Source organism: Panulirus ornatus, chromosome 50 (assembly GCF_036320965.1).
Source record: "Panulirus ornatus isolate Po-2019 chromosome 50, ASM3632096v1, whole genome shotgun sequence".
In the NCBI taxonomy this organism is placed as follows: Eukaryota; Metazoa; Arthropoda; class Malacostraca; order Decapoda; family Palinuridae; genus Panulirus; species Panulirus ornatus.
The window spans coordinates 28,135,837-28,162,711 of record NC_092273.1 but is presented as its reverse complement, the minus strand read 5'-3'; the positions used below and the strand labels follow the sequence as shown (position 1 = coordinate 28,162,711).

The 26,875-nt window shown below is 42.2% G+C and overlaps 1 protein-coding gene across 1 annotated transcript in view; it reads left to right on the top strand.

Moving 5' to 3' along the window:
• The first annotated feature begins 23,749 nt into the window (after positions 1 to 23,749).
• Positions 23,750 to 26,875, top strand: part of LOC139764430 (organic cation transporter protein-like) — a 55,555-nt gene continuing 52,429 nt past the window's right edge. The window contains exon 1 of the mRNA XM_071690981.1: positions 23,750 to 25,827. Within this exon, the coding sequence (XP_071547082.1) occupies positions 25,746 to 25,827 (82 nt within the window). The 5' untranslated portion in view covers positions 23,750 to 25,745. The remainder of the gene's footprint in view (positions 25,828 to 26,875) is intronic.

Genomic DNA, 26,875 nt, shown 5'->3' with positions numbered 1-26,875 from the left:
AAATGTGTGGAAGTCGAGAACATTATCTCGGAAAGCAAAAATGGTTATGTTTGAGGGAATAGTGGTTCCAACAATGTTGTATGGTTGCGAGGCGTGGGCTATGGATAGAGATGTGCGCAGGAGGATGAATGTGCTGGAAATGAGATGTTTGAGGACAATGTGTGGTGTGAGGTGGTTTGATCGAGTAAGTAACGTAAGGGTGAGAGAGATGTGTGGAAATAAAAAGAGCGTGGTTGAGAGAGCAGAAGAGGGTGTTTTGAAATGGTTTGGGCACATGGAGAGAATGAGTGAGGAGAGATTGACCAAGAGGATATATGTGTCGGAGGTGGAGGGAACGAGGAGAAGAGGGAGACCAAATTGGAGGTGGAAAGATGGAGTGAAAAGGATTTTGTGTGATCGGGGCCTGAACATGCAGGAGGGTGAGAGGAGGGCAAGAATAGAGTGAATTGGAGTCATGTGGTATACAGGGGTTGACGTGCTGTCAGTGGATTGAAGCAAGGCATGTGAAGCGTCTGGGGTAAACCATGGAAAGCTGTGTAGGTATGTATATTTGCGTGTGTGGACGTGTGTATGTACATGTGTATGGGGGGGGGGGGTTGGGCCATTTCTTTCGTCTGTTTCCTTGCGCTACCTCGCAAACGCGGGAGACAGCGACAAAGTATTAAAAAAAAAAAAAAAAAAAAAATATATATATATATATATATATATATATATATATAGTATGCAAAATGTGTGTAGGTCGAGTGAGAACAATATATGTAATTAGAGAGAAAAAAGTATGTATAGTGTTACAAATGTGTTGTTGGTAAGAGTGAGAGGGATTTGTAAAGATAGTAATACTGTAGTGAAAGGTTCATGATCAAGTGGAACTTCAGACTAGTTTTATTTGTAGGTTGAGGCTGTATAGGTGGAGGTGAGAATGTGGTTCTGGATGTGGGCCGTAGCGTAGGTGGAAGTGTTTAGTGAAAGGTGTAAGGTGGGTATGAATGTGTGTGGAGATGTGGTGTAGGTGTATCTTTATGTCGTTGTTTTTGGTGGATGCTGTTGGCGCTGGTGGCACTCCAGTTATAGAAGCTTACAAGTATAATGTGAGTATTTTATATAATTACATAACTGATCTATATGGGAGAGAGTTCTTTTCATGAAACCCAATCTCATGTGCTTTTTTTCACCATATCATAGCTTTCTAAACATTAGTATGATACCTGCATTCACACTCTTATGGTTTAGTTTTCTAACCATCCTCCACCCATTCTCTAAAACGATACTTCTTTACATCCATTCTAAAGAGCTTCTCACCTTTCGTCTTGTTATGATTTATGGTTACTCTGTCATTGCATATCATGAAGAACTGTTTCTGTTTAGTTGTCCAAATGAGTTAGAAATTTGAAGGCTGTAATCAGATCAGTCCTATCCCTTCTCTCCTCCATTGTTGGCAAATGTTTGTGCAATTACTCGTTCGTACTATACTGGAAGGATCCCATCTCTTGAACATTATTTATCACACAACTTAAATTTATTTGTGTGATCTGCATTGACTATATCTGAAGTCATCGTATTTCATTCATTCACCACTCTCATTTTTTTGGTTAAACAAATTCCTTTCTAAATTTCTTTTTTCCTTAGACTGTTTTGTCCCTACATCTTGAAGAACTGTTCTCTGTTTGTGTCATTGATCTGTTTTAAAGATATAAAGATTGTGATCGCATCATCCCTCTTTTCTCTCTTCCAAAGTGGGAAATTTAAAGCTTCTATCCTTTCCCTGTAACTCATGTCTCTCAGATGCTCTCCTCTGGACCTTCTGTATAGTTCTTTTAGTTGATGATGTAGGGGTTGAATCTCATTTGTGTCGTATGTGATACATATTCCTATACCTTTGGACCAACAAGCTATTGTGTCTATAGTCTCATGTTTTGGTCACTACAGGAACTTGAGGGCATCGAGGACCGCATTCGGGAGGAAAGTCATGAGCTGGTGGCCATGGTGTCTCGCCTTCAGGATGAGAACCGAAAGCTGTCCTCATTCCTTGCCAAGTCTGAGGGTACAGTTATAGCCAATGGTCAGTATCCATGCCTTCTTTTGAGAATTGAGATTGGGTTTTAGTGAGGTCTTTTAGGGATTTCTCTGTCAGTTAGTGTCCCCTTTCTTTGGAGGGAGGTATGGTGCCTAGACCATAGATGAGTAAGAGTAACTTTTATGTGCTTATGAAATGTTGTTTCAGACAGATATCTCATCAGTGGGAATGGAATTAAAGACTATGGATATGTATACATCAGTGGTTTCAGTCTTGATATTGAAAATGATGTAACATTTTGTTAATTGTCAAACACATGGTTTTTAACAAGCTTGCATGGGCTTGAGGCATTTCATGAATCTGAAGTCTAGCTCATTGCCCAGTTTGCCCAGGATGACATAAATAAATGAACTTATTGTATTACCCTGTAATGATTCTACGTTTCAGTATCTTGTTCAACAGTTTGTTGTCAAAATGTTGGTGGCTGATATTTGTCAAATTGGTTGATGGAAATATCAGGATCGCACATGTAATACTTATTTTCTTATGGTATTGTCACTGTATTATTGAATAAAAAGATGTTCTGGAAGGAGGTAAATAAAGTGCGTAAGACAAGGGAGCAAATGGGAACTTCAGTGAAGGGCGCAAATGGGGAGGTGATAACAAGTAGTGGTGATGTGAGAAGGAGATGGAGTGAGTATTTTGAAGGTTTGTTGAATGTGTTTGATGATAGAGTGGCAGATATAGGGTGTTTTGGTCGAGGTGGTGTGCAAAGTGAGAGGGTTAGGGAACATTATTTGGTAAACAGAGAAGAGGTAGTGAAAGCTTTGCGGAAGATGAAAGCCGGCAAGGCAGCAGGTTTGGATGGTATTGCAGTGGAATTTATTAAAAAAGGGGGTGACTGTATTGTTGACTGGTTGGTAAGGTTATTTAATGTATGTTTGACTCATGGTGAGGTGCCTGAGGATTGGCGGAATGCGTGCATAGTGCCATTGTACAAAGGCAAAGGGGATAAGAGTGAGTGCTCAAATTACAGAGGTATAAGTTTGTTGAGTATTCCTGGTAAATTATATGGGAGGGTATTGATTGAGAGGGTGAAGGCATGTACAGAGCATCAGATTGGGGAAGAACAGTGTGGTTTCAGAAGTGGTAGAGGATGTGTGGATCAGGTGTTTGCTTTGAAGAATGTATGTGAGAAATACTTAGAAAAGCAAATGGATTTGTATGTAGCATTTATGGATCTGGAGAAGGCATATGATAGAGTTGATAGAGATGCTCTGTGGAAGGTATTAAGAATATATGGTGTGGGAGGAAAGTTGTTAGAAGCAGCGAAAAGTTTTTATCGAGGATGTAAGGCATGTGTACGTGTAGGAAGAGAGGAAAGTGATTGGTTCTCAGTGAATGTAGGTTTGCGGCAGGGGTGTGTGATGTCTCCATGGTTGTTTAATTTGTTTATGGATGGGGTTGTTAGGGAGGTAAATGCAAGAGTTTTGGAAAGAGGGGCAAGTATGAAGTCTGTTGGGGATGAGAGAGCTTGGGAAGTGAGTCAGTTGTTGTTCGCTGATGATACAGCGCTGGTGGCTGATTCATGTGAGAAACTGCAGAAGCTGGTGACTGAGTTTGGTAAAGTGTGTGGAAGAAGAAAGTTAAGAGTAAATGTGAATAAGAGCAAGGTTATTAGGTACAGTAGGGTTGAGGGTCAAGTCAATTGGGAGGTGAGTTTGAATGGAGAAAAACTGGAGGAAGAGAAGTGTTTTAGATATCTGGGAGTGGATCTGGCAGCGGATGGAACCATGGAAGCGGAAGTGGATCATAGGGTGGGGGAGGGGGCGAAAATTCTGGGAGCCTTGAAGAATGTGTGGAAGTCGAGAACATTATCTCGGAAAGCAAAATGGGTATGTTTGAAGGAATAGTGGTTCCAACAATGTTGTATGGTTGCGAGGCGTGGGCTATGGATAGAGTTGTGCGCAGGAGGATGGATGTGCTGGAAATGAGATGTTTGAGGACAATGTGTGGTGTAAGGTGGTTTGATCGAGTGAGTAACGTAAGGGTAAGAGAGATGTGTGGAAATAAAAAGAGCGTGGTTGAGAGAGCAGAAGAGGGTGTTTTGAAGTGGTTTGGGCACATGGAGAGAATGAGTGAGGAAAGATTGACCAAGAGGATATATGTGTCGGAGGTGGAGGGAACGAGGAGAAGAGGGAGACCAAATTGGAGGTGGAAAGATGGAGTGAAAAAGATTTTGTGTGATCGGGGCCTGAACATGCAGGAGGGTGAAAGGAGGGCAAGGAATAGAGTGAATTGGAGCGATGTGGCATACCGGGGTTGACGTGCTGTCAGTGGATTGAATCAAGGCATGTGAAGCGTCTGGGGTAAACCATGGAAAGCTGTGTAAGTATGTATATTTGCGTGTGTGGACGTATGTATATACATGTGTATGGGGGGGTTGGGGGGTTGGGCCATTTCTTTCGTCTGTTTCCTTGCGCTACCTCGCAAACGCGGGAGACAGCGACAAAGTATAATAAATATTAATATAACTGTCATCTGCAGGGTCAACCCCAGAAGTGGACCTTAAGGTAGTGACTCGCCTGCAGGAAGTCATTGAGGCACAACGAGAACAGCTTCACAAGACTGAGAAGGAATGTCACCTCAGAACCTCACAACTGGAAAATGTGGGTCTATATACGTGGCATTTTTTTTCAAGCACTTGAAATACATGACTTTCATACAGTAATGCACTCTGGTATAGTTGCATAGAAATAGAAATATCAGAACCACACAGTGAAAAATTATGGTCTGTATTTATGACATTTCCTAGATATATATTAAGATACCTGGCTTTCCTGCAATGATTTGTTTTTATACAATGATATCCCTGAAATTTTGCTTCAGATTAAGTACCACAGATATATGTAATCTGAGATATTGGCTTTTTTCTGTATAAGATGTTGTGATATAGTGTTTTTGTACAGGGATGTATGATATTAAAGTTTTACTTTAGATGCAGCTCGAGATCATTTTATAGGAATTTTTAAAGAAATGTGTGCCTCTGAATGCACTCCAAAGTGAGCCTTATTCATATTATGAACTGAAAATCTAGCAAGTATGTAATTTTATATTTAGTGATAGGAAACAAAAGTGTATATTTCTGCTATACAGCTTTACAATATATGATTAACTGCATTTTGTTTTATATATTTGTTCATTGTTACCCATGTTAGAGAGGTGGTGCCAGGAACAGATGCATGAATAATGCACCAAATCCAGAGACTTCTATCTGCAGCCAGACACCACAAACCTTTCTGCAATTTTCTCTTACCTCTTCATATGTCCTGATTCAACCCACTGACTGGAGTTCACCCCCCTGTGTACCACATCACTCAAGGTTGCTTTATCACATGCATGCATTACACCCTCTAGTGTGTTCTGGCCACAGTAACTCAAAGCATCTTGTGCTCCATCTTTTCTTTATAACCTTGGTCTCCCTCCCTTTTTCTCGATGTTCCTTTCATATCTGACAAATACACCCACCTAGCCTCTCCTCACTCATCCCATCCACATGTATGAACCATTTCAGCACACCGTCATTAGCATTTTCAACCATACTCTTCTTTATGACAACTCTCTCCTACCTTGTCATTTTGTACTGAATCAACCCTCCTTACATCATATATTGTCCTAGACTTGAGAGTATTTCCTTTCCAACACTTCCACCATCTTACTTTTTCCACTGAGGCCCCAAACCTGATGTACAACACTGTTGGAATTACTGTACCGTAAAACATACTCATCTTTGCCCTTACAGATAGTAGCATCTCTTTCCATACATTCTTCAACACATCCAGTACTTTGCCTCCTCACCCACCCTATGGTTCATTTCATCTCCCATAGTTCCATCTGCTGCCATGTCCACTCCCAGATATCTGAAACACAATACTTCCTTCAGATTCACTCCATTCAAACTCATTCTCAAACTGACCAGGTGTTGTTCATTGATAAACCTCATTATTTACATAAACTATCAACTTCCTCCTGTCACACATTCTCCCAAACTTAGACACAAGGCTCTGCAGTTTTTTGCTCGAGTCTTCTACCAAAGCCTTGTCATCTGTCAAGAGTAACTGACTCACCTCTCAGAGCTCCCACTCCCCAATCTGGCTGCATACCTTCTTTCTCGCACACCTTAAAATTTACTTTCTTCACCACTTCATTCATAAGCAGGTTAAATAGCCATGGCAACATCACTTGCCCTTGACACAGACCCAACTTCATCTGGAACCACTCACCATCTTTTTCCTTCTTGCACACATGCCTTACTTAATATGAATTCCTCTCTTCATCTGGTAGCTTTTCTTCCACGTCATATATTAGCAGCATCTACCACAAAGCTTCTTTTATCAGCCTTCAGGTTCATAAATCTCCCATACATATCTTTCTCTTTCTCTGTTTGTCAGAAATTCTCTAGATCAAATACCTGGTTCCCACATCCTCATCTACACTTGAAGCCTTATTATTCCTCCCAGTCTAATGCTTTATGAGTGCTGGAAGTTAAAGAAACATGATGTGAGCTGGTAAATGATGAAGGGTTTGGGGAAGATGATAATATCCTAGTTACTGTAGAATACTTAACTGACAGTTAAGTGAAAGTGTGAAAGAAAAAGAAGTATTTTCTCATAAAGGTGGTGAGAAATGTATGAGGTACTACACAGGTTGAAAGTTGGTGGTTTTGAATTTAATAGGCATTTGGTATTGAATTCTGTATAATCTTGCTCTAAAGAAAGTATATCAAAAAGTAGGTGGATTTATCTAAAGGCAGTTAGTGTAAAGAAAAATAAGAGCATTTTTTTTTTCATGATTTCATACTTTCAGTTGAACTCACAAATATAGACAAAATGAACCATGTAAATCGAGAGCTACGGCGACGTCAGCGGACAAATGCAACTCAGATGAGATCACTTATTGATGAGAGGGCAGAACTACAGGCTGCTTTGCAGGAGGAAAGTCGGACAGTCACTGTATCAAGGCAGCGACTAGGACTAGTACAAAGGGAAAATGAAGACCTAGCTAGTTCCAGTGTGAGTGTTAGTACAGCCTTATTCTTGCACCACTTTTTCTTATCCTAGCATGAAAGGTGAGGTATTTTCTCCGTGATGAAAAAGTGTTTCTTCTCAGTGCAGAAGTAAAAGGTTATTATATGATATATGTATTCCAGAAGCTAATGTACTCTTTGTTGTGATTAATAGTGCATTAATTCTTTTTAGCAAAAGTGATTCATCATATTTCATTTTATAAATGATGTGTTGAATTATTCTTTTTTGAATGTCATGCACAGGCATATATATATATATATATATATATATATATATATATATATATATATATATATATATATATATATATATATATATATATATATATATATATATATATATATATATATATATATATATATATATATATATATATATATATATATATATATATATATATATATATATATATATATATATATATATATATATATATATATATATATAGGTGCAAGAGGTGAAAAAAAGGGCAAATGAGAGTTGGGGTGAGAGAGTATCATTAAATTTTAGGGAGAATAAAAAGATGTTCTGGAAGGAGGTAAATAAAGTGCGTAAGACAAGGGAGCAAATGGGAACTTCAGTGAAGGGCGCAAATGGGGAGGTGATAACAAGTAGTGGAAATGTGAGAAGGAGATGGAGTGAGTATTTTGAAGGTTTGTTGAATGTGTTTGATGATAGAGTGGCAGATATAGGGTGTTTTGGTCGAGGTGGTGTGCAAAGTGCGAGGGTTAGGGAAAATGATTTGGTAAACAGAGAAGAGGTAGTAAAAGCTTTGCGGAAGATGAAAGCCGGCAAGGCAGCAGGTTTGGAGGGTATTGCAGTGGAATTTATGAAAAAAGGGGGTGACTGTATTGTTGACTGGTTGGTAAGGTTATTTAATGTATGTATGACTCATGGTGAGGTGCCCTGAGGATTGGCGGAATGCGTGCATAGTGCCATTGTACAAAGGCAAAGGGGATAAGAGTGAGTGCTCAAATTACAGAGGTATAAGTTTGTTGGGTATTCCTGGCAAATTGTATGGGAGGGTATTGATTGAGAGGGTGAAGGTATGTACAGAGCATCAGATTGGGGAAGAGCAGTGTGGTTTCAGAAGTGGTAGAGGATGTGTGGATCAGGTGTTTGCTTTGAAGAATGTATGTGAGAAATACTTAGAAAAGCAAATGGATTTGTGTGTAGCATTTATGGATCTGGAGAAGGCATATGATAGAGTTGATAGAGATGCTCTGTGGAAGGTATTAAGAATATATGGTGTGGGAGGCAAGTTGTTAGAAGCAGTGAAAAGTTTTTATCGAGGATGTAAGGCATGTGTACGTGTAGGAGGAGAGGAAAGTGATTGGTTCTCAGTGAATGTAGGTTTGCGGCAGGGGTGTGTGATGTCTCCATGGTTGTTTAATTTGTTTATGGATAGGGTTGTTAGGGAGGTGAATGCAAGAGTTTTGGAAAGAGGGGCAAGGATGAAGTCTGTTGTGGATGAGAGAGCTTGGGAAGTGAGTCAGTTGTTGTTCGCTGATGATACAGCGCTGGTGGCTGATTCATGTGAGAAACTGCAGAAGCTGGTGACTGAGTTTGGTAAAGTGTGTGAAAGAAGAAAGTTAAGAGTAAATGTGAATAAGAGCAAGGTTATTAGGTACAGTAGGGTTGAGGGTCAAGTCAATTGGGAGGTGAGTTTGAATGGAGAAAAACTGGAGGAAGTGAAGTGTTTTAGATATGTGGGAGTGGATCTGGCAGCGGATGGAAACATGGAAGCGGAAGTGGATCATAGGGTGGGGGAGGGGGCGAAAATTCTGGGAGCCTTGAAGAATGTGTGAAAGTCGAGAACATTATCTCGGAAAGCAAAAATGGGTATGTTTGAAGGAATAGTGGTTCCAACAATGTTGTATGGTTGCGAGGCGTGGACTATGGATAGAGTTGTGCGCAGGAGGATGGATGTGCTGGAAATGAGATGTTTGAGGACAATGTGTGGTGTGAGGTGGTTTGATCGAGTAAGTAACGTAAGGGTAAGAGAGATGTGTGGAAATAAAAAGAGCGTGGTTGAGAGAGCAGAAGAGGGTGTTTTGAAATGGTTTGGTCACATGGAGAGAATGAGTGAGGAAAGATTGACCAAGAGGATATATGTGTCGGAGGTGGAGGGAACGAGGAGAAGAGGGAGACCAAATTGGAGGTGGAAAGATGGAGTGAAAAAGATTTTGTGTGATCGGGGCCTAAACATGCAGGAGGGTGAAAGGAGGGCAGGGAATAGAGTGAATTGGAGCGATGTGGTATACCGGGGTTGACGTGCTGTCAGTGGATTGAATCAAGGCATGTGAAGCGTCTGGGGTAAACCATGGAAAGCTGTGTAGGTATGTATATTTGCGTGTGTGGACGTATGTATATACATGTGTATGGGGGTGGGTTGGGCCATTTCTTTCGTCTGTTTCCTTGCGCTACCTCGCAAACGCGAGAGACAGCGACAAAGCAAAAAAAAAAAAAAAAAAAAAATATATATATATATATATATATATATATATTTTTTTTTTTTTTTTTCCCTTTCCCTTACTTCTTCATCCCACCACTCACTACACTTTCTAATCAACCCACCTCCCACACTTCTCGTGCCACAAGCATCTTTTGCGCAAGCCATCACTGCCTCCCTAAATGCATCCCAATCCTCCCCCACTTCCCTTACCTCCCTGGGGATAGGGGAGAAAGAATACTTCCCACGCATCACACGTGTCGTAGAAGGCGACTAAAGGGGATGGGAGCAGGGGGCCAGAAACCCTCCCCTCATTGTATCTTAAACTTTCTAAAAGGGGAAACAGAAGAAGGAGTCATGCGGGAGTGCTCATCCTCCTCGAAGGCTCAGATTAGGGTGTCTTAATGTGTGTGGATTTAACCAAGATGAGAAAAAAGGAGAGATAGGTAGTATGTTTGAGGAAAGGAACCTGGATGTTTTGGCTCTGAGTGAAACAAAGCTCAAGGGTAAAGGGGAAGAGTGGTTTGGGAATTTCTTGGGAGTAAAGTCAGGGGTTAGTGAGAGGACAAGAGTAAGGGAAGGAGTAGCACTACTCCTGAAACAGGAATTATGGGAGTATGTGATAGAGTGTAAGAAAGTAAATTCTAGATTGATATGGGTAAAACTGGAAGTTGATGGAGAGAGATGGGTGATTATTGGTGCATATGCACCTGGGCATGAGAAGAAAGATTATGAGAGGCAAGTGTTTTGGGAGCAGCTGAATGAGTGTGTTAGTGGTTTTGATGCACAAGACCGGATTATAGTGATGGGTGATTTGAATGCAAAGGTGAGTAATTTGGCAGTTGAGGGAATAATTGGTATACATGTGGTGTTCAGTGTTGTAAATGGAAATGGTGAAGAGCGTGTAGATTCATGTGCTGAAAAAGGACTGGTGATTGGGAATACCTGGTTTAAAAAGCGAGATATACATAAGTATACGTATGTAAGTAGGAGAGATGGCCAGAAAGCGTTATTGGATTACGTGTTAATTGATAGGCGCGCGAAAGATGTTAATGTGCTGAGAGGTGCAACTGGAGGGATGTCTGATCATTATCTTGTGGAGGCGAAGGTGAAGATTTGTGGGGGTTTTCAGAAAAGAAGAGAGAATGTTGGGGTGAAGAGAGTGGTGAGAGTAAGTGAGCTTGGGAAGGAGACTTGTGTGAGGAAGTACCAGGAGAGACTGAGTACAGAATGGAAACATATATATATATATATATATATATATATATATATATGGGGATAGGGGAGAAAGAATACTTCCCACGTATTCCCTGCGTGTCGTAGAAGGCGACTAAAAGGGGAGGGAGCTGGGGGCTGGAAATCCTCCCCTCTCACTTTTTTTTTTTTTTTTTTCTTTTTAATTTTCCAAAAGAGGGAACAGAGAAGGGGCCCAGGTGAGGATATTCCCTCAAGGGCCCAGTCCTCTGTTCTCAACGCTACCTCGCTAATGCGGGAAATGGCGAATAGTATGAAAGAAAGAAAATATATATATATATATATATATATATATATATATATATATATATATATATATATATATGTATATATATATATATATATATATATATATACATATATATATATATATATATATATATATATATATATATATATATATATATATATATATATATATGTATATATATATATATATATATATATATATATATATATATATATATATATATATATATATATATATATATATATATACATAGAGAGAGAGAGAGAGAGAGAGAGAGAGAGAGAGAGAGAGAGAGAGAGAGAGAGAGAGAGAGAGAGAGAGAGAGAGAGAGAGAGAGAGAGAGTTATACGCTAGACTGTGTCATTATGACTGGTGTAACATAACTGGAAGTTTAAAGCATCACTTTAGTCTGCCTGACGTCTCATATACATATAACTATTCATGATATACAAAGATTTGATGTTTCAAAGTCTGGGATTTCAGAATGATAATACAAGTAAGTCAGGTAGCACTTCTCGTGCGTGTGTCATGTTTGGCCTCCAAATGTAATCTGTTGTTACGTTCTGTGAGGCAACAGCAGCAGCAGCAGTTGGGTAACTACATCGAGAAACATTATATATACAAATGAAGAATGAAAATTTGTCCATTGCTAATGCACGCCCATAATGGCCGCCACACTGGTCACTTAATAAGCTGAGTGTTAACCAGTCAAGTCACAGGTCAGGTCGTCATACTGGTAGACTCACTGAGTTAAAATGAAAATGTTTCTCATCAACTGAGTAGTCAAAGCACACGCTGCTTGTGTCCTCGTAATGTGTTTTTTTTCCACCCTTACGGCATCTCTATCTTTATCTTGTACCTAAGTATAATTTATGGTAATGATTGTTCGTGACATATATTACGGGATGACGTAGTTGTTCGAATTAAGATCTTTATCTAAGGACCTTTTGAGCAGCCCTGGGTAAGTGTCAGAGCTGGTGTGAAGGCAACCCTGACCTTATATTCCACTTCAACCCTGACCTCATACATGACGTCATCCCTGACTTCATACTCGACGTCAACCCCTGATATCTTACATGACGTCAGTCCATACACGAATTCAGTCCAAACCTCATTCATAATGCTGACCCTAACTTCATACATGACGTCAACCTGACGAGATCCTGACATCATGACAGACGTTGTGTGTGACATCATACTCAGAGGGATCCATGACCTCAAACATGACGTTAACTTTATAATGTCGTAGATTTGTCATCTCTTACCTCATATATGACGTCATCTGCTACGTCATAAATGACGATTTTACATATTTTCTGAACACATACAGTTTGTATTAGACGAAATAATGTATAGAACACACTTAGTAAATAACTGATAGTGTATATGTTGTATGAATTACAGACTGTGTATGTAAAACTTTGTGTATAAAACTTGAAAAATATGCAGCAGACTGTGTATAGCAGACTGTGTGTGTGTGTGTGTGTGTGTGTGTGTGTGTGTGTGTGTGTGTGTGTATAACAGGGTGTACGCTACAAACCCGTGTGTATAACAGGGTCAGCTAACAGTGTGTATAACAGGATGTATGCAGCATATACTGTATGTATAACATGATGTATGCAGCAGACACTGTGCGTATAATTGATCGTATACAACATGCACAAAAACCAGGAGTCATTAACTTTATAGAAGAAACACTATACACGTTGTCCGATTCAACACCCGAGGATAAGAAAAGAAAAATCAAGACACTGGAAGCATGTAAGAATATACGACTAAGAGCAAAGGAAACGTCCAGTCTTCCCATTAGTCAGTGATTGAGGAACAAGTTACCAAGTCCATATGGGACGTAGGCCACACTATCAGACAGTGAAGGTTTCAGACAGTGAACACAGCAGATTGTGAATGATTCAGACAGTGAACACAGCAGACGGTGAATGATTCAGACAGTGAACACAGCAGATTGTGAATGATTCAGACAGTGAACACAGCAGATGGTGAATGATTCAGACAGTGAACACAGCAGACGGTGAATGATTCAGACAGTGAACACAGCAGATGGTGAATGATTCAGACAGTGAACACAGCAGATGGTGAATGATTCAGACAGTGAACACAGCAGATGGTGAATGATTCAGACAGTGAACAGAGCAGGTGGTGAATGATTCAGACAGTGAAGACATCAGATGGTGAATGATATAGACAGTGAACACAGCAGACGGTGAATGATACAGACAGTGAACACAGCAGACGGTGAATGATTCAGACAGTGAACACAGCAGACGGTGAATGATTTAGGCAGTGAACAGAGCAGGTGGTGAATGATTCAGACAGTGAAGACAGCAGATGGTGAATGATACAGACAATGAATATAGCAGATGGTGAATGATTCAGGCAATGAATATAGCAGATGGTGACTGATACAGACAGAGAATGTTTCATACAATAAATGCTTCAGACACTGAACGTTTCAGATAATGAAATAATTCCGACAGTTAATGTTTGAAACAGTGGATGCTTCAAACAGTAAATATAGCAGGCAGTTAACATTTCAGAACGTAAGTACCTCATACAGTGAAAATTTCAGACAGGGAACGCTTCAGACAACGAATATTTTAGAAAGTAAATGATGAATGATGAATGATGAATGATGAATGATGAATGCTTGAAACTGAATCTGTCAGAAACTAAATATCGAAGCAAGATGTATGTGAAAATACAAATAAATTTGTTGTAAATTTAGTGAATTTTGAAAAAATAAATGCTTGAACTTTGATTCATGAAATACAGGTAACACAAAAGGTAACACACACCTTGTAAGCTCTGGACCTCCTCCTTCTCCTCACTGTCACCTCCTCCACTGCCTTAATAGCAGGATTAACATAAACTACCAGTCCTACTCAGTTTGTCCTATCATACCTGTTTGTTCTATCTTGAACCTACTGAACTACTAGTGACGACATGACCAGGACACAACTGTGTTATATGAAACTCCAGTGTCCTGAATCATGTCTTACTAAACCCGGATACAAAATACATTGCCAAGGAAACAATATCCTATCGTTTAGATATATAGATTTAAGGATGGGTTTTATTGTCTTAATCTAAACCTGCAAACATGTCCTATGGAGCTTACATTTTCAACCATGGAATTTTATTGAAAAACTGATTATCTGTCTGTCCTCCACCTCTGGCACATATATCCTCGTTGTCAATCTTTCCTCACTCATTCTGTTCATGTGGCCAAACCATTTCAATATACCCTCTTCTGCTCTCTCAACCACACTCTTTTTATTTCCACATATCTCTCTTACCCTTTCATTACTTACTCGATCAAACCACCTCACACCACATACTGCCCGCAAATTTCATTTCCAACACATCCACCCTCCTCCATACAACCCTATCTATAAACCATGCCTCACAACCGAGATAACGTTCTCTCCTTCCACACATTCTTCATCGCTTCCAGAACTCTCGTCCCCTCCCCATCATGTGAATCACTTCAGCCTCCGTGGTTCCATTCGCTATTAAGTCCACTCCCAGACATCTAAACCACTTCACTTCCTCCAATTTCTCTCAATTCAAACTTACATCCCAGCTAACTTGTCCCTCAACCCTACTGAACCTAATAACCTTGTTCTTATTCACATTCACGCTCAACTTTCTCCTTTCATACACTTTTCTAAACTCATTTACCGACTTCCGCAGTTTCTCTCTCAAATCAGCCACCAGATCTGTATCATCGGCGAACAACAACTGACTCACTTCCCAGGGCCTCTGACCCCCAACCGACTGCATACTCGCCTCTCTGTCTAAAACTCTTTCATTTACCTCCCTAACCACCCCATCCATAAACAAATGAAACAACCATGGAGACATCACACACACCCATGCCGCAAACCGACCTTCATTGGGAACCAGTCACTCTCCTCTCTTCTTACTCGTACACATGCCCTACAACCTTGGTAAAACTTTTCACTTCTTCTAGCAGTAGCTATACTCTTAAGACCTTCCACAAAACATCCCTATTCACCCTATCATATACCTTCTCTAGATCAGTAAATTCTCCATACAAATTCATCTATTTTTCTATGGATTTCTTGCACACATTCTTCAAAGCATACACCTGATCCACACATCTTCTGCCACTTCTTAAACCACACTGCTCTTCCCCAATCTGATTCTCCTTACATGCCTTCACCCTCTCAATCAATACCCTCCCATACAGTCTCCCAGGAATACTCAACAAACTTATGGCTCTGTAATTTGAACACTCGCCTTTATACCCTTTGCCTTTGTACATAGGCACTATGCAATCATTCCGCCAATCCTCAGGCACTTCACCATTATCCGTACTTGCACTGAATATCTTTACCAACCAGTCAGCAACACAGTCACCCCCTTTTTTATAATAAATTCTACTACAATACCATCCAAACCCGCCACCTTGCCGGTTTTCATCTTCCGCAAAGCTTTCACTACCAAACCATTCTTCCTGAGCCTTTCACTTCGCACTCCACCCCGACCAAAATACCCTATGTCTGTCACTATCATCAGACACATTCAACAAACCTTCAAAATACTCACTCCATCTCCTTCTCACTTCATCACTACCTGCTACTACTTCCCCACTTGCTTCCTTCATCGATGTTCCCATCTATTCTCTTGTCTTACACACGATATTTACCTCCTTCCAAATCATCTTTTTATTCTCCCACAGACTTACTGACTCCCCACAGTAACGGTGTACCTAAGACCTGCTGACTCCCCCACAGTAATGGTGTACCTTAGACCTGCTGACTCTCCTAACAGTAATGGTGTACCTTAGACCTGCTGACTCTCCTACAGTAATGGTGTACCTAAGAACTGCTGGCTGAGGATTGGCGGAATACATATGTAGTGCCATTCTATAGAGAAATAGGGAATGATGGTGAGAGTTCAAATTACAGAGGCATAAGTCTGTTGAGTATTCCTGGGAAATCATATGGGAAGGTAAGGATTTGGAGGGTGAAGGCATGTACAGAACATCAGGTTTCACTAGTGGTAGAGGATGTGGATCAGGAGTTTGTGTTGAAGAATGTTTGTGAGAAATAATTTCCTTGAAAAACGGATGGAATTTGTGTGTGGCATTTATGGATCTGCAGAAGGCGTATGATACCGCTGATAGAGATGCTTTATGGAAGGTATCAAGAATATACGGTATGGGAGGTCAGCTGCTAGAAGCAGTGAGAAGTTTTTACCAAGGGTGTAAGGCATGTGTACGAGTAGGAAGAGAAAAGAGTGATTGGTTTAAAGGCTGGCGTGCGGTAGGGGTGTGTGATGTCCCCATGGTTGTTTAATTTGTTTATGGATGAGGTAGTTACGGAGGTAAGTGCAAGAGTCTTGGAGAGAGGGGCGAGAATGCAGTTTGTTGAAGATGAGAGGGTTTGGGAAGTGAGTCAGTTGTTGTTCGCAGACGATAAGGGACTGGTGGCTGATTCCAGTGAGAAACTGAGTTTGGAAAAGTGTGATGAAAGGAGAAAGTTGAGAGTAAATGTGAACAAAAGCAAGGTTATTACGTTCAGCTGGGTAGAGGGACAAATTACTTGGGATTTAAGTTTGAATGGAGAAAGATTGGATGAATTGAAGTGTTTTCGATATCTGGAGGTGGACTTGGCAGCAAAGAACCATGGAACCGAAAGTGAGTCATAGGGTGAGGGAGGTGGCGAAGGCTCTGGTCTCAGAGATGAAAAATTTGTGGAAAGAGAGAACGATATGCCAGAGAGCAAAAATGGGCATGTGTAAAGCAATAGTAGTTTCCAACAATATTATATGGTTGCGAGGAGGGTGGATTGGAAATGAAATATCTGAGGACAATATGTGGTGTAAGGTGGTTGGATTAAGTCATGAAAGGCATGAGAGATGTGTGGTAATTAAAACAAGTGGATGTGTTGAAATAGTTTGGAAAAATGTAGAAAATAAGTGGGGAAATGTTGATTTTTAGGGTATATATGTCAGAACTGGAGGGAACAAGACCAAACTGGAGACCAAATTAGAGATGGAAAGATGGACTGAAAAAAGATTTTGAGCGATCGAGGGCTAAAAATGCAGGAGGGTGAGAGGCATGCATGGGATAGAGCAAGTTGGAGCGATGTGGTATACTGGGGTCAACGTGCCGTCAACGGGCTGAACCAGGGAATGTAAATCGTCTGGGGTAAACCATAGAAAGGTCTGTCGTGGCCTAGATGTGGATAGAATGCTGTGATTTCGGTGCATTACACATGACAGTACGTGGTGGTGGATGTGAGGAGGTGTGGTCTTTCTTCGTCTGTTTCCTGGCGCTACCCGCAAACTCGGAAAACAGCGATCATGTATAATAATGATAGCAATGAATATAGGAACAGAGTACTGAGCCTTAGAGGAAATATCCTCACCTGGCCCCCTTCTCTGTTCCTTCTTTTGGAAAATTTGAAAAGGAATCCATCAGAAGAAATAACTCCAAGGAAATGAGTCCTGTATGTACATGTCTGTAAACTTGTCTAACTCACATCAACAAAATTGATATAAATGTGCAGCATATCAGATGTGAATAATGTGTATTGAGCAATAATGTGTATTACAACATGTGGATGTTTATCATATCGGAGTAATGTTTACCATAAGATGTGGAAGTTGATTTAGATCAGAATAATGTGTATCATAACATGAACATGTAATATAAACATATGTGGTGTGTTATGAGAACTTAGTGATATGTATTAAAGCACATGTTTATGATACCAGAGTAATGTGTATCATAACGGAAGAAACAATAAAGCAGTAGACGCAGGTACATATGAGATGTACCACACGACAAAAAGGCCCCTGATCTTGGACCATGAAGTGGGACTCCTTCCGGCGGACGCCCAACGCTCTGTAGAAGTTCTCGGACTGGTCAAGAGCCTCTGGAACGCTGAGGTCAGCCAGGACGCCTATGACAATATCATATAAGTATTCGGAACAGGGGTTCGTCATCATCACCCTTACGATACTTGGGTTGGTACAAGGGTCGCGAGGCGATGGAGGTGTATACATCCACGAGCTGGGAAACGTCCGAACGGATAAAGAAGTTGGGGGACCTGCGGATATATTCTGGGACACTGGGATGGCCTAGAACGCCTATGTAATACTCCTTCAGGAACTCGTTCATGAGTCTCACAGCAGCGTCGGGCAGGTCCTCCTGCCCTTTCAGGAAAAGAATCATCCCAGATCTGCGTTTCAGCTTCTTCTTGGCCATCAGGAGGGCCTCTACGATCTTAGGGCGTTGGAAGGCATTCCAGAGGCTTGTGAAGAAGCCCTCGTCCTCGCTATCCTTACGTTCCCTGACCAGATTCATGTAAGTCGCCTGAAGGTCCACTAAGTCCATGAGAGGAGTCACTATGCGACTGAACACAAAGGTCCACTTCTCGGAGTACATAATAACGGCGGGCATCTCCAGCCAGGTCTTTGTAAGTTTTAGGACTGTACCGAGCTCCTCTTGTTCGGTGAAGTCGGCGACTATGATCAACCTGGCTCGATATACTATGGGCTTGTCAAGAGTATTGCCGGTAAATAGGAGACGCAAAAAAGTTGCGACACGCGAGAAGAAGCCCCCGTTGGCTCTGCTGGAGGGTTCCTGAACGACATTACCAGCGATGACGGGTTCTTGAACGACATTACCAGCGCTGACGGGTTCTTGAACGACATTACCAGCGATGACGGGTTCTTGAACGACATTACCAGCGATGACGGGTTCTTGAACGACATTACCAACGCTGACGGGTTCTTGAACGACATTACCAGCGCTGACGGGTTCTTGAACGACATTACCAGCGATGACGGGTTCTTGAACGACACCATCAGCGCTGACGGGTTCTTGAACGACAATAACAGCGATGACGGGTTCAACTTCGCAGTCGCACGTACCGTCCACCCTATTGATGGCCAATGAGTCGATCTTGAGGACGATATTGTGTGCCATCTTACAGGACGACTGAGTGATCACTTTGATAAGGTCATCCTCCGTCTCTATGCCCCACCTGAAGAAATTATGTCCCCCCTCTATGTCAACGGGGATGGCGCCTCTGTTGACTAGGGCGACTGGGATCTTCGTCAGGTAGGTGCGGAGGATATCTGAGGCGTCGGGTGGGAGGAGGGTCTGATCCTTCTGCAGGAGCATGATCATGCCTGATCCCTCATGGACGGCGTCCCAGGCCAGGGCCAGGGCCTTAGGGACACCATCTTCGGTGTCGACGTGTCCTTCGTCAGATGAGTCATGGCAGACACCATCTTCGGCGTCGACGTCTCCTTCGTCAGATGAGTGATGGCAGACACTATCTTCGGTGTCCATGTCCCTCAGTCGGACTTCGTACACCTCGAGGGATGTGTCGTCGTCGTCCGGGAGTAGGTGCCACAAGGAGAGCCATAGGTGAATAGCCCAGAGACAATCGAAGAAGTCCAAGAAGCCCTGGGAGGAGTACCCGTTGTAGGCCTGCTGCTGCGTGATGAAGAGCAGAGAGAGCCCCAGGAAGAAAAGGGCGAGAAGCACCGCTCGTATCATGATACACCAAAGTTATACTATGAAGGTTTCTAGCGTGAATGAAACATTTATACAACAAAAAATCCATACCAGACGCAGATGTAAGATGGTGAAGGAGGGAATCTTTATGTGGCGGTGATATGGGGGTTGGGGGTTGGGGGGGATACTTTCGTGGGGTTACTTAAAGGAAAGGCAAGAAGTGAGGCAGAGCGTTGGTCATAATGTTTAGTAGCCTTGTAGACCGTTAGTTAAGATGGTTGGTCGTCCGGTAGAGTATCAGTAAAGATTCTTGGTCGTCCGGCAGAGCGTTGGTGAAGATGTTCGGTCGTCCGGCAAAGCGGTAGTCAAGATGCTCAGTCGTCCGGCAAAGTGTCATTCACGATGCTTGCTCGTCCGGCAAAGCGGTAGTCAAGAAGCTTGGTCGTCCAGTAGAGCGTTAGTCAAGATGTTTGGTCGTCCGGCAGAGGAATGGTGGAGATTCTTGGTCATCATGCAGAGCGGTAATCAAGATGCTTCGTCGTCCGGCAGAGCAGTAGTGGAGATTCTTGGTCGTCCGGCAAAGCAGTAGTGAGGATGCTTGGTCGTCCGGCAGAGCGTTGGTCAAGATGCTTGGTCGTTCGCCACAGCGTTATTCAAAATGCTTCGTCGTCCGATAGACGTTAGTCAAGACGCTTGGTCGTCCGGTAGAGCGGTACTCAGGATGCTTAATCGTCCGGCAGAGCGTTAGTCAAGATGCTTGGTCGTTCGCCAGAGCGTTATTCAAAATGCTTGGTCGTCCGGTAGACGTTAGTCAAGATGCTTAATCGTCCGGCAGAGCGTTAGTCAAGATGCTTGGTCGTCCGGCAGAGTGGTAGTCAAGATGCTTGGTCATCCGGCAGAGTGGTAGTCAAGATGATTGGTCGTTCAGCAGAGTGGTAGTGAAGATACTTCGTCGTCCGGCAGACCTTTATTCAGAGCGTTCGTCAAAATTCTGCACCAACATCACCAGTATGTATGAACTCTGGCGTTCCTGACACATCTTAAACACCTCAGCTGCTTTCGTTCTGAAGTTGTCCTACCCTGAATTGATACTGACCACTTGATATTTCCTTAAAAATCGAATAGAAATTGGCAGGGTAAGAGATAGATGTGAAAGTAAGAGGATGTGCTGGATTATTTTAGACATACGGGGAGAATGAGTGAGTAAAGAATGACTAACATGGCTTGTATACATGTCAGAAGTGGCCAGAAGTGGAGGGACAAGGAAAAGGGGAACCATGGAAGGAGAGACAAGGATGAAATAGAAAATATTTCGAAGGATCAGGTGTTTGCTTTGAAGAATGTACGTGAGAAATACTTGGAAAAGCAAATGGATTTGTATGTAACACTTATAGATCTGGAGAAGGCATATGATAGAGTTGATAGAGATGCTCCTTGAAAGGTATTAAGAATATATGGTGTGGAAGGAAAGTTGCTAGAAGCAGTGAAAAGTTTTTTATCGAGGATGTAAGGCATGTGTACGAGTGAGAAGAGAGGAAAGTGATTGGTTCTCAGTAATGTCTCCATGGTTATTTAACTTGTTTATGGATGGGGTTGTTGGGGAGGCGAATGCAAGGATTTTAGAATGAGGGGGAAGTATGCAGTGTGTTGTGGATGAGAGAGCTTGGGAAGTGAGTCAGTTGTTGTTCGCTGGTGGCTGATTTGCGTGAGAAACTGCAGAAGCTGGTGACTGAGTCTGGTAAATTGTGTGAAATAAGAAATCTGAGAGTAGATTTGAATAAGAGCAAGGTTATTAGGTACAGCAGGGTTGAGGGACAAGTCAGTGGGGAGGTAAGTTTAAATGGAGAAAAACTGGAGGAAGTGAAGTCTTTTAGAAATCTGGGAATGGATTTGGCAGCGGATGGAAACATGGAAGCGGAAGTGAATCATAGGGTATGGAAGGGGTCGAAAGTTCTGGGAGCGTTGAAAAATGTGTGGAAGTCGCGAACGTTATCTTTGAAAGCAAAACTATGTGTGCTTGAAGGAATAGTGGTGTTGACAATGTTATATGGTTGTGAGGCGTGGGCTATAGATAGAATTGTGCGGAGGAGGGTGAATGCGCTGAAAATGAGATTCTTGAAGAAAATATGTGGTGTGAGGTGGTTTGATCGAGTAAGTAATGAAAGGGTAAGAGAGATGTGTGTTAATAAAAAGAGTGTGTTTGAGAGAGCATAAGAGGTTGTTTTGAAATGGTTTGGTCACATAGAGAGAATGAGCGAGGAAAGATTGAGAAAGAGGATATATATGTCAGAGGTGGAGGGAACGAGAAGTGGGAGACCAAATTGGAGATGGGAAGATTGAATGAAACAGATTTTGAGTGATCGTGGCCTGAACATATAGGATGGTGAAAGGTGTGCAAGGAATAGAGAGAATTGGAACGATGTGGTATACCGGGGTCGACGTGCTGTCAATGGATTGAACCAGGGCATGTGATGCGTCTGGGGTAAACCATTGAAAGCTTTGTGGGGCCTGTGGTTTCGGTGCATTATACATGACAGCTAGAGACTGTGAACGAATGAGGCCTTTGTTGTCATTTCCTAGCGCTACCTCACGCACATGCGGGGGAAGTGGGCTGTCATTTCATGTGTGGCGGGGTGGCGACGGGAATGAATAAGGGCAGACAGTATGAATTATTTACATCCAGGCCTTACAAAACTTTCCAAGGTTTACCCCAGACGCTTCACATGCCCTGGTTCAATCCATTGACAGCACGTCGACCCCGATATACCAAATCGTTCCAATTCACTCTATTCCTTGCACGCCTTTTACCCTCCTGCATGTTCAGGCCCCGATCGCTCAAAATGTTTTTCATTCCATCTTTCCACTTCCAATTAGGTCTCCCACCTCTCCTCTTTCCCTCCATCTCTGACACATATATCCTCTTTCTTAATCTTTCCTCACTCATTCTCTCCATATGACCAAACCCTTTCAATACACACTCTTCTGCTCTTCCTACCACACTCTTTTCATTACCACTCATCTCTCTTACCCTTTCATTACTTCCTCGATCAAACCACCTCACACCACATATTGTCCTCAAACGTCTTATTTCCAGCACATACACCCTCCTCCACACACCTGTATTTATAGCCCACGCCTCGCAACCATATAACATTGTCGACACCATTATTCCTTCAAACATGCACATTTTTACTTTCCGAGATAACGTTCTCGCCTTCCACACATTTCTAAACGCTCCCAAAACTTTCGTCCCCTCCCCTACCATATGACTCATTTCCGCTTCCATGGTTCCATCCGCTGCCAAATCCATTCCCAGATAACTAAAACACTTTACATCCTCACGTTTTTCACCATTGAAAGTTACTTCCCAATTGACTTGTCCCTCAACCCTACTGTACCTAATAACCTTGCTCTTATTCACATTTACTCTCAGCTTTCTTCTTTCACACATTTTACCAAACTCAGTCACCAGCTTCTGCAGTTTCTCACACGATCATCCACCAGCGATGTATCATCAGCGAACAACAACTGACTCAATTCCCAAGCTTTCTCATCCACAACAGCCTGTATACTTGCCCCTCTCTCCAAAACTCTTGCATTCACCTCCTTAACAACCCCATCCATAAACAAATTAAAGAACCATGGCGGGGGTCGGGGCAGGCAGTATGGTTGGGGTAGGAGAGAGAGAGAGAGAGAGAGAGAGAGAGAGAGACCGCCCGGGGCGAATATGAGGAAAGACCTTGGGAGGAGCAACACCTTGCTCTGCCACGTAGTCTCCAGTGTTCTCCTGGGTCTGCTGTCCACCACACGTTCACTTTACCCGCACAGGGGAGCGTGTGCACACCTTTGAGGCCTCCAGAAGCAAACAGATCTGTGCCTGAACCTTTCGATGTATCATTGCGTGTCTCCACTGGATGTTCTCTGACGCACCTGGTTGATAAAACAGAGAAACCTTTCCAGGTGCTTGAGTTGCATAGCTGGTAGTTCATTGGAGGTGTGTGTGTGTGTGTGTGTGTGTGTGTGTGTGTGTGTGTGTGTTGTCTACACCAAGCAGCCATCCACCAGTGCAGGAAGTCCTGTTAAAGGTAAGTATTACCTCACAACACTTGGTATACAGAGAGTGAACATTTCCCCAATTTATGAGATGGGAATGAGTGATGAAGGGGAAAATGCAATTTGGATGCCATCGGCTGGGGGTAGTGAGGTCCGTAACACGATAACGACCAAGCCTTCAGAACATAAGGGAACGTGTGTGATAAAGAAATCACGTATATGAACACAGTGTTTGGTAGAAATGTCTACATTATAATCTACTTAATCTACTACAACTTCCTCCCCGAGTAATGGAACACTAGAGGAATGATGAAGTGACGAAAAGACAATAGTGAGGCGGAGGACACCATGGGAGTGTTTGTTGCCACGGAGAGACTGTGTCTTTCTTATATCGTGCACGAAGAGGAGGTGGTGAGGGAGCAGCCGAGGATACACAATAGGGGAATAAAATTGGGGACACAAACGTAATGATTTCGCTAACGGACGAATGACATTACACACACAGATGACATCTCATTTCGACAGTGGACCACATGGAGGTCGACAGTTTTACTGACTGAACAGAACAGTCTGTATAGCTCCCATGTGATTAGGTTTATAACGTATTTGAATCATTTTGATATGTTTCCTCTGCATGTATCTATCATTTTAGATCTTTATCTTGTAAAGTTTGCCAAGATCCACATACACAACGCAAGTGGTGATGTGATGGAGCTAACGCTTGTGTTGTTCTGTGTTCCAGCAAAGTTTCGTAATGACAATATCTTCGTAGTTACGTCTTGGGAAGCCGTCACGTCACGATTGGTTGCCGTAACACCCACGTTAAGTGACGGTAATGCTGTGATAGGCTGGGTGACTTACCATTCTCTGATATATTGAAGTACGTGAGTTGTGCATGTGCCATATTGGTACACTGGCACAAGGAAGGCTGGGTTATAATGGACGCAGTCAGAGGAACATCTAGCTATGAGAGAGATGATAATTAGCATGGTAATTAGCATGGTAATTAGCATGGTTTCTTTGTAGCACCAGACAATTACGACAGCTCGAGGATATACACTGCCAAGCTAAAGGAAATGGCAAACGTCCTGGGATTAATTGATAATTATGTGATTCAACCGTTAGGAAACGTTTTTCTGGCATCAATTGATTATCATGTGATTACAATATCAGAAAACGTTTTTTTTGGATCAATTGATTATCATGCGATCACAACGTTGGAAAACGTTTTTTTTATCAATTGATTTTATTATGATTACAACGTTGGAAAACTTTTTTTTATCAATGGATTATCATGTGATTAAAACGTTCAGAAACGTTTTTTTTTTTTTTGGATCAATTGATTATGTGATTTAAACGTTGGGAAACTTTTTGGACCACTTGATTATTATATGATTAAAACGTTGGGAAACCATTTTTTTTTTCGGGATGAGTTGATTATCATGTGATTACAACGTTGTAAAACGAGATTTTAAAACAAGATAAGTAAATACATGTAAACACTGGAGGTGTTTGGTCGTCAACCTCAACCAACTGAGGCCGGTGTGAGTAACATAGATGCTGTGGTATAGGTGGATAATACGACCAGAGATGCTGTGGTATAGGTGGATAATACGACCAGAGATGCTGTGGTATAGGTGGATAATACGACCAGAGATGCTGTGGTATAGGTGGATAATACGACCAGAGATGCTGTGGTATAGGTGGATAATACGACCAGAGATGCTGTGGTATAGGTGGATAATACGACCAGAGATGCTGTGGTATAGGTGGATAACCTCTCGTGTCTTAGCTGTAGTAGTAGTTGGATAATACGACCAGAGATGCTGTGGTATAGGTGGATAACCTCTCGTGTCTTAGTTGTAGTAGTAGTTGGATAATATGACCAGCATCGTTAGGATAGGTTTCTGGAGGTTACAATCATCGCTCATGATCTCCTCCAGCGGCCACACCTTCTACAGGAGACTGCAAGCAACATTTATCCCTTCCAGGGCGGCGTGAGGGAGAAGGGGGAGGAAGAGCTCTCTCCTACCATCACCACCACCACCACCACCAGTCTTGGTGTCACTCGCCACCACACCAAGAACAACAACAGCAACAACAACAACAAGAACAACATGGACATCAGCTTCGACAGCATCCTCACCCAGCTGGGGACGGGAAGATGGAACATCTTACACTACATCATCATCTGGTTCTGTATGTATTGAAGGTTCTTTCTTTCTTGTCTCTTTCCTATCCAATTCAAATTTTGTTTTGAAATGGTTTGGTCTCATGGAGAGAATGAGTGAGGAAAGATTGACCAAGAGGATATATGTGTCAGAGGTGGAGGGAACAAGGAGAAGTGGGAGACCAAATTGGAGGTGGAAAGATGGAGTGAAAAAGATTTTGAGTGATCAGGGCCTGAACATGCAGAAGGGTGAAAGGCGGGCAAGGAATAGAGTGAATTGGATCGATGTGGTATACCGGGGTCGATGTGCTGTCAATGGATTGAATCAAGGCATGTGAAGCGTCTGAGGTAAACCATGGAAAGTTGTGTGGGGCCTGGATGTGGAAAGGGAGCTGTGGTTTCGGGCATTATTGCATGACAGCTAGTGACTAAGTGTGAACGAATGGGGCCTTTGTTGTCTTTTCCTAGTGCTACCTCGCACACATGAGGCGGGAGGGGGATGTTATTCCATGTATGGCGAGGTGGCAATGGGAATGAATAAAGGCAGACAGTGTGAATTGTGTGCATGTGTATATATATGTATGCGTATGTGTATATATATGTGTACATTGAGATGTATGGATATGTATATTTGCGTGTGTGGACGTGTATGTATATACATGTGTATGTGTGTGGGTTGGGCCATTCTTTCGTCTGTTTCCTTGCGCTACCTCGCAAACGCGGGAGACAGCGACAAAGCAAAATAATGATAATAATTTGCGGAAGATGAAAGCCGGCAAGGCAGCAGGTTTGGATGGTATTGCAGTGGAATTTATTAAAAAAGGGGGTGACTGTATTGTTGACTGGTTGGTAAGGTTATTTAATGTATGTATGACTCATGGTGAGGTGCCTGAGGATTGACGGAATGCGTGCATAGTGCCATTGTACAAAGGCAAAGGGGATAAGAGTGAGTGCTCAAATTACAGAGGTATAAGTTTGTTGAGTATTCCTGGTAAATTATATGGGAGGGTTTTGATTGAGAGGGTGAAGGCATGTACAGAGCATCAGATTGGGGAAGAGCAGTGTGGTTTCAGAAGT